The following is a 10,949-nucleotide window of genomic DNA, read 5'->3' as shown; positions in this document are numbered from 1 at the left end:
CCCAGTTTTGACCCAGCCTGTTTCCAACCAAAGACGGTATTCTTTGTTACTCCTGTCTGAGTCGTGCTTTTGTGTCCACTCTAGTAGCGTCGTGACACACACACACACACACACATCTTAGAGTTGTCTTTCATTTAATTTCAAAGCTCCAACAACATCAGCATCTGTTGCCACGGCAACCGACCTAACGCCAGCCGGAGAGTTGTTCACACCCCAGAGACCACCTGCTGGTACCCCAGAGACCACCTGCTGAAGCCAGTTCACGTCCATCCCTCCATCCTTCCATCCTTCCATCCTTCCATCCCTCCATCCTTCCATCCCTCCATCCTTCCATCCCTCCATCCCTCCATCCTTCCATCACTCCATCCTTTCATCCCTCCATCCCTCCATCCTTTCATCCCTCCATTCCTCCATCCTTTCATCCCTCCATCCTTTCATCCTTCCATCCCTCCATCCTTTCATCACTCCATCCTTCCATCCCTCCATCCTTCCATCCCTCCATCCCTCCATCCTCCTGCTCCTCCACCAGGACCCCCTGAGGGACCTGGTGGAGGAGCAGGAGGCGGAGGCCACTTCCTGTGTCCAGCTGGCCGAGTTCCTCTGGGTCCAGACTGGAATCCAGACGCACACACACACACACACACACAGTCACACACACACACACACACACACACACAGTCACACACACACACAGTCACACACACACACACACACACACACAGTCACACACACACACACAGTCACACACACACACAGTCACACACACACACACACACACACAGTCACACACACACAGTCACACACACAGTCACACACACACACACACAGTCACACACACAGTCACACACACACATAGTGTTGCACGGTGCTGAGCTCAGTCCGGACTCCGGACTCCGGAGTCAAGGTAGAGCTCACCCTGCTGCTCCCAGCATGCACCTGGAGTCATACTGCAGCACCCCCCTCTCTCTCTCTCTCTCTCCCCCCTCTCTCTCTCTCTCTCTCTCTCCTCTCCCCCCTCTCTCTTTCTTCATCTTTTATCTGTGATCTTCTGGACTGAAAGGTGCAGAAAGTTTCTGTTGGATTTATGAAACATTCCTCTCAGCAGCTTCAGTGCAACAGAACCACATAGAACCACACAGAACCACACGGAACCACACAGAACCACACGGAACCATACAGAACCACACGGAACCACACAGAACCATACAGAACCACACAGAACCACACGGAACCATACAGAACCACACAGAACCACACGGAACCACACAGAACCACACGGAACCACACAGAACCACACGGAACCATACAGAACCACACAGAACCACACGGAACCACACAGAACCACACAGAACCACACGGAACCATACAGAACCACACAGAACCACACAGAACCATACAGAACCACACAGAACCACACAGAACCACACGGAACCATACAGAACCACACAGAACCACACGGAACCACACAGAACCACACAGAACCACACGGAACCATACAGAACCACACGGAACCATACAGAACCACACAGAACCATACAGAACCACACGGAACCATACAGAACCACACAGAACCACACAGAACCACACGGAACCATACAGAACCACACAGAACCACACGGAACCATACAGAACCACACGGAACCACACAGAACCACACGGAACCACACAGAACCATACAGAACCACACAGAACCACACAGAACCACACATAACTATACAGAACCACACAGAACCACACGGAACCATACAGAACCACACAGAACCCCACGGCTCCACTGCGGGTCTCGTCCCCGGCTCTGGCTCTCTAGCGCCCCCTACAGTCGGCCCGGCGACGCCCCTCAGCAGAATGTCCCATTGACTCTCACCACCTCCACTCGGAGCCCGAAGCTCCGCCTACTTAGATTTTCGGCCATTTTTAATTTTGTGAAAAAGACATAATTGGCCACTCCTCCTTTAGGCTGACTCCTCCTTCAGGCTGACTCCTCCTTCAGGCTGACTCCTCCTTCAGACTGACTCCTCCTTCAGGCTGACTCCTCCTTCAGACTGATTCCTCCTTCAGGCTGACTCCTCCTTCAGACTGACTCCTCCTTCAGGCTGACTCCTCCTTCAGACTGACTCCTCCTTCAGACAGACTCCTCCTTCAGGCTGACTCCTCCTTCAGGCTGACTCCTCCTTCAGACTGAGTCCTCCTTCAGACTGAGTCCTCCTTCAGGCTGACTCCTCTTCAGGCTGACTCCTCCTTCAGACTGAGTCCTCCTTCAGACTGACTCCTCCTTCAGACTGAGTCCTCCTTCAGACTGAGTCCTCCTTCAGACTGACTCCTCCTTCAGGCTGACTCCTCCTTCAGACTGACTCCTCCTTCAGGCTGACTCCTCCTTCAGACTGACTCCTCTTCAGGCTGACTCCTCCTTCAGACTGAGTCCTCCTTCAGACTGACTCCTCCTTCAGGCTGACTCCTCCTTCAGACTGAGTCCTCCTTCAGACTGACTCCTCCTTCAGGCTGACTCCTCCTTCAGACTGACTCCTCCTTCAGACTGAGTCCTCCTTCAGGGCAGATGAGAGACGACCTGTTCATCGCTGCTCGCAGCTTTAATTATTTATATTATTATTATGAACAGATTAATTTCACAGGTTATCGTGTTCCTGCTGATTGAACTCTCCCCTCAGCAAACAACAACAACAACAACAACACCCCGAGCTCGCCGTAATGAGCCCGTGTGGCCTTTTAACCGCGCTGCGTCTCATTGGAGCTCATCATCTCCCGGTGCTGCAGGTTTAGTGGACTCGGGGGTCCGGTTCCCGGTTCCCCCTCGGCCCGCTCCTTCTACCTGTTGCTCTCCTCTTCACGCCGGTCGACCTTGAGGAGTTCAGACGGTGGAGAATCGGGAAGCTAATTGCTCGTTAAGCCGCCGCGCGTCATCGGAGCCAACGGCGAGGGGGCGGAGCCACGGAGATAATCGACCGCCACGCGCCTTAAGGAGGTCTGATCCCCTTCAACTGTCACCCAAACCACGGATTCATGTGTTCATGTTCATGTGTTCATGTGTTCATATTCATGTGTTCATGTTCATGTATTCATATTCATGTGTTCATATTCATGTGTTCATATTCATGTGTTCATGTTCATGTGTTCATATTCATGTGTTAATGTTCATGTGTTCATGTTCATGTGTTCATGTTCATGTATTCATATTCATGTGTTCATATTCATGTGTTCATGTTCATCTGTTCATGTGTTCATATTCATGTGTTCATGTTCATGTGTTCATGTGTTCATATTCATGTGTTCATGTGTTCATATTCATGTGTTCATATTCATGTGTTAATGTTCATGTGTTCATGTGTTCATGTTCATGTATTCATGTTCATGTGTTCATATTCATGTGTTCATGTGTTCATATTCATGTGTTCATATTCATGTGTTCATATTCATGTGTTCATGTTCATGTGTTCATGTTCATTTGTTCATATTCATGTGTTCATATTCATATTCATGTGTTCATATTCATGTGTTCATGTGTTCATATTCATGTGTTCATATTCATGTGTTCATATTCATGTGTTCATGTGTTCATATTCATGTGTTCATATTCATGTTCATGTGTTCATGTTCATGTGTTCATATTCATGTGTTCATGTGTTCATATTCATGTGTTCATGTGTTCATATTCATGTGTTCATATTCATGTTCATGTGTTCATATTCATGTGTTCATATTCATGTGTTCATGTTTATGTGTTCATGTTCATGTGTTCATATTCACGTGTTCATGTGTTCATATGCATGTGTTCATGTGTTCATACTCATGTGTTCATATTCATGTGTTCATATTCATGTTCATGTGTTCATATTCATGTGTTCATGTGTTCATGTTCATATTCATGTATTCATATTCATGTATTCATGTTCATGTATTCATATTCATGTGTTCATGTATTCATGTGTTCATGTTCATGTGTTCATATTCATGTGTTCATGTGTTCATATTCATGTGTTCATATTCATGTGTTCATGTGTTCATATTAATGTGTTCATGTTCATGTGTTCATATTCATTTGTTCATGTGTTCATGTTCATGTATTCATATTCATGTGTTCATATTCATGTGTTCATATTCATGTGATCATGTGTTCATATTCATGTGTTCATGTTCATGTGATCATGTGTTCATGTTCATGTGTTCATGTGTTCATGTTCATGTGTTCATGTGTTCACATTCATGTGTTCATGTTCATGTGTTCATATTCATGTGTTCATGTGTTCATATTCATGTGTTCATATTCATGTGTTCATGTGTTCATATTAATGTGTTCATGTTCATGTGTTCATGTTCATGTGTTCATATTCATTTGTTCATGTGTTCATGTTCATGTATTCATATTCATGTGTTCATATTCATGTGTTCATATTCATGTGATCATGTGTTCATATTCATGTGTTCATGTTCATGTGATCATGTGTTCATGTTCATGTGTTCATGTGTTCATGTTCATGTGTTCATGTGTTCACATTCATGTGTTCATGTTCATGTGTTCATGTGTTCATGTTCATTTGTTCATATTCATGTGTTCATGTGTTCATATTCTTGTGTTCATGTTCATGTGTTCATGTATTCATGTGTTCATATTAATGTATTCATGTTCATGTGTTCATGTTCATGTTCATGTGTTCATGTATTCATGTATTCATATTCATCTGTTCATGTATTCATGTTCATGTGTTCATGTTCATGTGTTCATATTCATGTGTTCATGTTCATGTGTTCATATTCATGTGTTCATGTTCATGTGTTCATGTGTTCATATTCATGTGTTCATGTTCATGTGTTCATGTGTTCATGTTCATGTGTTCATATTCATGTGTTCATGTTCATGTGTTCATGTTCATGTGTTCATGTATTCATATTCATGTTCATGTGTTCATGTGTTCATGTATTCATATTCATGTGTTCATATATTCATATGCATGTGTTCATATTCATGTATTCATATTCATGTGTTCATATTCATATTCATGTGTTCATGTTCATGTGTTCATGTTCATGTGTTCATATATTCATATTCATGTGTTCATATTCATGTGTTCATGTATTCATATTCATGTGTTCATATTCATGTGTTCATATATTCATATTCGTGTTCATATATTCATATTCATATTCATGTGTTCATATGTTCATATTCATGTGTTCATGTTCATGTGTGCATGAAGTATGGAGTATGGAGTCTGAAGCATGAAGTATGAAGCATTAAGTATGGAGTATGAAGTATGGAGTTTGAAGCATGAAGTATGAAGTATCAAGCATGAAGTATGAAGCATGGAGTATGAAGTATGAAGCATGAAGTATGAAGTTGCATCAGGAACCTTCCGTGTATTCCCGTTCAGATTGGATGACCTGTTTATGAATATTGTTTATGAATGTTGTTTATAAATATTGTTTATGAAGTTGTTTATGAATATTGTTTATGAAGTTGTTTATGAATATTGTTTATGAATGTTGTTTATGAAGTTGTTTATGAATATTGTTTAAGTTGTTTATGAATATTGTTTATGAAGGTTGTTTATGAATATTGTTTATGAAGTTGTTTATGAATATTGTTTATGAAGTTGTTTATGAATGTTGTTTATGAATATTGTTGATGAATGTTGTTTATGAATATTGTTTATGAAGTTGTTTATGAATGTTGTTTATGAATATTGTTGATGAATGTTGTTTATGAATATTGTTTATGAATATTGTTTATGAAGTTGATGAAGTTGTTTATGAATATTGGTCTCCATGAGGTCTCAGCTGCTCACACATCCTCTGTGGTATGAAGTGATGAGGTCACGTGGTCCTACCGGTCCGCGCTGAGTGCGGTGAGCGTGAACACCGACACGCCGACCGAGGTGAGCTGGATGGCGGGGATGAGCTTGCACGCCGCCTCGCCGAACAGCCACTCCTCCGAGAAGTAGCGGAAGGCGTCCACCGGCACGCACGTGACCAGCAGCAGCAGGTCTCCGGCCGCCAGGCTGGAGATGAAGATGTTGGGCACGCTGCGCATTGCGCTGTTGGTGATGACGATCTTCAGCAGCGTGATGTTGCCCAGCAGCCCCACGGTGACGATGAGGAGATACAGCGAGGTCATGACGCAGCGCACCGCCAGGTGCACCGACTCCGCGCCTTCAGAGGACGCCCCCCAGCCGGGCTCCTGCGTGGAGTTGGCCGGGGACAGGTCGGACAGGGACGCGTCGTCCATCACCGGGCCGGTAGTATCCACCGGGGGTATCCACCGGGAGTATCCACGGAGGCAGCGGGACGAGGGGGGCGCGCGCACGAGAGGAGGAGCGCGTAAAGACGGAGGTTCCTTACTCGGACACAAGCCGCGAGGGGAAAGACATTTTGAGTGACATGTCTGAGGTGTACTGAGAGAGAGAGAGGGGAGAGAGGGGGGGGGGGGGAGAGGGAGGGAGCGGGAGAGGGAGAGAGAGAGGGGAGTGTGTCAGGCCGAGATTCCGATCAGGACTCAAATGCTGAGGCGTCAGTGAGCAGGTTATTAATTCCAAACAAAAACTCTCCTAAGAGGTGGAGGCTAAACAAGGTACTAAGAAATAAAAAGCTGGACTATGAAAACTACAACAAAAATCACTCTTTCGAGGTTTGGTTTACAAAAAGGCTTGACGGCTATGAACGTGGCTTTGGTTTAACGACCATGAGACGAAACACTTCGGCACAGGACAGAGGGAAGACGCAGACTATAAGCACATGAGGGTAACGGGGAACAGGTGGAAACAATCAGGGATCAGGGGAGACAATCAGACCGGTGACACATGAGGAAGGGCAAGTGACCTGAAACGAGAGGACAGTTAGACTTCAAAATAAAACAGGAAGTTTACAAGACAAAAACCCAAGACAAGACAAGCTTCACCACGGTGTGACAGAGAGAGGGGAGAGAGGGAGAGAGGGGGGAGATAAAGAGAGAGAGGGGGGAGAGAGAGAAGGTGAGAGGCGACGTGTATGTGTGTAGTGTGTGAGTGAGTGAGTGTGTGTATGGGTGTGTATGTATGTATGTATGTGTGTGTGTGTGTGTGTGTGTGTGTATGAGTCTGTGTACGTGTGTGTTTGTGTATATATGTATATAAATAGATATGTATATATGAATAGTATATACACATAAATATATATATATATATATTTGTATATATACATATATTTATGTAGGCCTATATATGTATATATACATACATAATTAACATCAATAATAAATAACGCTTTAAAGGTCACGTGTTATATTTCATCTTCTGACCATCGCGTTTCACAACATTATGTCTCATCATGTTTACTTCTCATTCGCTTTTCAGGCTCAATCGGTTTATTTTGAAATCCGTCCCGGAAGTGCCCCCTGCTGCTTCTTGCCGGCTTGACGCTGTCTCTGAGGTCCGGAGCGGCTGAAGCGCCGCGGACCGTGAGAGGGAAGCAGCGGGATGAAGAACACGCCGCCCGGGACTAGGGGGACTGGGGGAACTGGGGGGCTGGGGGGACCTTGAGGGACTACGGGGACCGGGGGGACTGGGGGACTGGGGGGACCTTGAGGGACTATGGGGACCGGGGGGACTGGGGGACTGGGGGGACCTTGAGGGACTACGGGGACCGGGGGACTGGGGCTGGGGGACCTTGAGGACTACGGGACCGGGGACTGGGGGCTGGGGGCTGGGGACCTTGAGGGACCGGGGACTGGGGGCTGGGGACCTTGAGGGACTACGGGGACCGGGGGGACTGGGGGGCTGGGGGGACCTTGAGGGACCGGGGGGACTGGGGGGCTGGGGGGACCTTGAGGGACTACGGGGACCGGGGGGACTGGGGGGCTGGGGGGACCTTGAGGGACTACGGGGACCGGGGGGACTGGGGGGTTGAACTCTGAACTTTGCTGGTTGTTGAGTTGGACATCTGCAGTTTTTGTCTGAGACTTTATTCTCCTGGTTGTGATGCATTCACTGACCAGTTCATTGATCTGGTTTGGAGAGGACCAGGTATCAGAACTCGTATCAGAACAGGAAATGTTTCAAAATAAAGCTCAAAATCTTTAGAATAACTGTAAATAAAGGAGGAAAGAGCAGCAGATGGCCGTGCAGAGGTTTATTTAGCATGTTTTCTTTCTCTCGTTCTGCATTGTGTGTGACGGGGGGGGGGGGGGTCATGTTCTGCTGACATAGTTCTACAGGGCTTATAATGCCCCCCCCCCCCCCCCCCCCGTGGCCCCTCTGGTGTTGTCTACTGAGGGAGTCAATGGATGGAGGGTTAAAAGGCAAAGAAATATGCATTGACATGTTTTTTTTAGGGGGGGGGTCAGCAGAAGGTGTTGTGGCCTTCCTGTTGGTGGTTGGCTCAGCAGCAAAGAGCAGCCTGGACGCACTGGGAGGACGCACTGGGGGGACGCACTGGGAGGACGCACTGGGGGGACGCACTGGGAGGACGCACTGGGGGGACGCACTGGGGGGACACACTGGGAGGACGCACTGGGGGGACGCACTGGGGACGCACTGGGAGGACGCACTGGGGGGACGCACTGGGAGGACGCACTGGGAGGACGCACTGGGGGGATGCACTGGGGGGATGCACTGGGAGGACGCACTGGGGACGACTGGGAGGACGACTGGGGACGACTGGGAGGACGCACTGGGAGGACGACTGGGGACGCACTGGGGGGACGCACTGGGAGGACGCACTGGGAGGACGCACTGGGGGGACGCACTGGGGGGACGCACTGGGAGGATGCACTGGGAGGATGCACTGGGGGGACGCACTGGGAGGACGCACTGGGGGGACGCACTGGGAGGACGCACTGGGGGGACGCACTGGGAGGACGCACTGGGGGGAACGGCACCGGCACAACATGTCTTTAAACTACATCAAGAACTTCTACGAAGGCTGCGTGAGTCGACCACTAGAGTCCCTCTGGAGACTCGAGGGGACGAGGAGACGCGTCCTCACGCTTTGTGATTCATTTCCTTGTGATAGCCGGCGGGCTTTCACCTGGACGGTCTGGTGGTCCAGGTAGAGAGAGGGGGGTGGGGGGGGGGGGTATCTCTCAGTGGGTTTTGTTTTAGCCCTCAGCGAGGTTCTGTTGAAGCTCCATTTATCTGGCTGACAAAAAGCAATTTTCTCTTTATGTGTGTGTGTGTGTGTATGTGTGTGTGTGTGTGTGTACGATACATCCTTGAAATGTCTCCATGACTGCATGTATCCATGACTACATTAATGTGTGTGTGTGTGTGTGTGTGTGTGTGTTCCAGCTCCGGCCTCCGACCGTGATAGGCCAGTTCCACACCTTGTTCTTCGGCTCGGTGCGGATGTTCTTCTTGGGCGTTCTTGGCTTCGCTGTCTACGGAAATGAGGCGCTGCACTTCAGCTGCGACCCGGATCGCCGAGAACTTAACCTGTACTGCTACAACCAGTTCAGACCCATAACCCCTCAGGTACAACCAGTTCAGACCCATAACCCCTCAGGTACAACCAGTTCAGACCCTAACCCCTCAGGTACAACCAGTTCAGACCCATAACCCCTCAGGTACAACCAGTTCAGACCCTAACCCCTCAGGTACAACCAGTTCAGACCCATAACCCCTCAGGTACAACCAGTTCAGACCCTAACCCCTCAGGTACAACCAGTTCAGACCCTAACCCCTCAGGTACAACCAGTTCAGACCCATAACCCCTCAGGTACAACCAGTTCAGACCCTAACCCCTCAGGTACAACCAGTTCAGACCCTAACCCCTCAGGTACAACCAGTTCAGACCCTAACCCCTCAGGTACAACCAGTTCAGACCCTAACCCCTCAGGTACAACCAGTTCAGACCCTAACCCCTCAGGTACAACCAGTTCAGACCCTAACCCCTCAGGTACAACCAGTTCAGACCCATAACCCCTCAGGTACAACCAGTTCAGACCCATAACCCCTCAGGTACAACCAGTTCAGACCCTACCCCCTCAGGTACAACCAGTTCAGACCCTAACCCCTCAGGTACAACCAGTTCAGACCCATAACCCCTCAGGTACAACCAGTTCAGACCCTACCCCCTCAGGTACAACCAGTTCAGACCCTAACCCCTCAGGTACAACCAGTTCAGACCCATAACCCCTCAGGTACAACCAGTTCAGACCCATAACCCCTCAGGTACAACCAGTTCAGACCCTAACCCCTCAGGTACAACCAGTTCAGACCCTAACCCCTCAGGTACAACCAGTTCAGACCCTAACCCCTCAGGTACAACTCGTGTACTCCTAACTTTACAATCCCCCTCAGGTGTTCTGGGCGCTCCAGCTGGTCATGGTGCTGGTCCCTGGTGCCGTGTTCCACCTCTACGCAGCCTGTCAGAACATCGTCCCGGAGGAGATCCTCGAGCGGCCGCTCTACACCGTGTTCTACATCATCTCTGTTCTTCTACGCATCATTCTGGAAGTCATCGCCTTCTGGCTACAGAGCCACCTCTTTGGCTTCCAGGTGTGTACCTTGTAAAACTTGATGAACTCAATGGAGTGCTGGTCCATGTCACAGGTGTGCATCCGGCCGCCCATCCACTAGAGACGCTCCGGTTAAATCCTCCCGCAATACCCAAAGGTGTCACGCATGACGTCACGGGTAGCGAGGGCTCAACGTGAAGAACAAGAGGCGTCTTCAATGAGGCAAACGTTCACACACAAGTCCAAAAAGGGGCAGGCAGAGAATCAGGGGTCAGGGGTCAGGGTCAAACAGGCAGAAACAGGAATACGCACGAAAGACAGGACGATGGGAAAAAGACAACAATCAAGCAACAGACAAGGGAAAGAGTGGCACAATATATAGGGGGGAGACAGGTGTAGGACATGAGAACAGGTGGAGGACATGAGAACAGGTGTAGGACATGAGAACAGGTGTAAAACATGAGAACAGGTGTAGGACATGAGAACAGGTGTAGGACATGAGAATAGG

General features: G+C 48.5%; 2 protein-coding genes across 2 annotated transcripts in view; one reads left to right on the top strand and one right to left on the bottom strand.

The window, feature by feature from the left end:
* The window catches only part of LOC130202978 (neuromedin-B receptor-like), a 25,296-nt gene extending 16,312 nt beyond the window's left edge, over positions 1-8,984 (bottom strand). Inside the window, exons 1-5 of the mRNA XM_056428876.1 lie at positions 8,971-8,984; positions 8,406-8,847; positions 7,625-7,697; positions 7,379-7,530; positions 5,841-6,346 (exon numbers count right to left, since the gene is read on the bottom strand). Of these exons, the coding sequence (XP_056284851.1) occupies positions 5,841-6,346; positions 7,379-7,530; positions 7,625-7,697; positions 8,406-8,847; positions 8,971-8,984 (1,187 nt within the window). The remainder of the gene's footprint in view (positions 1-5,840; positions 6,347-7,378; positions 7,531-7,624; positions 7,698-8,405; positions 8,848-8,970) is intronic.
* Positions 8,985-9,170: 186 nt separating this feature from the next.
* On the top strand, positions 9,171-10,558 carry gje1a (gap junction protein epsilon 1a). Its single transcript, XM_056428457.1, has 2 exons — positions 9,171-9,455; positions 10,284-10,558. Exons 1-2 carry the CDS (start codon positions 9,210-9,212, stop codon positions 10,494-10,496), a joined length of 459 nt encoding a protein of 152 aa, XP_056284432.1. The 5' UTR covers positions 9,171-9,209; the 3' UTR covers positions 10,497-10,558.
* The last annotated feature ends 391 nt before the right edge of the window (positions 10,559-10,949 follow it).

Source organism: Pseudoliparis swirei, chromosome 12, assembly GCF_029220125.1.
Source record: "Pseudoliparis swirei isolate HS2019 ecotype Mariana Trench chromosome 12, NWPU_hadal_v1, whole genome shotgun sequence".
Taxonomy (NCBI): Eukaryota; Metazoa; Chordata; class Actinopteri; order Perciformes; family Liparidae; genus Pseudoliparis; species Pseudoliparis swirei.
Note: the sequence above shows the minus strand (reverse complement) of the source record. Positions and strands in the feature narration are given on the sequence as shown.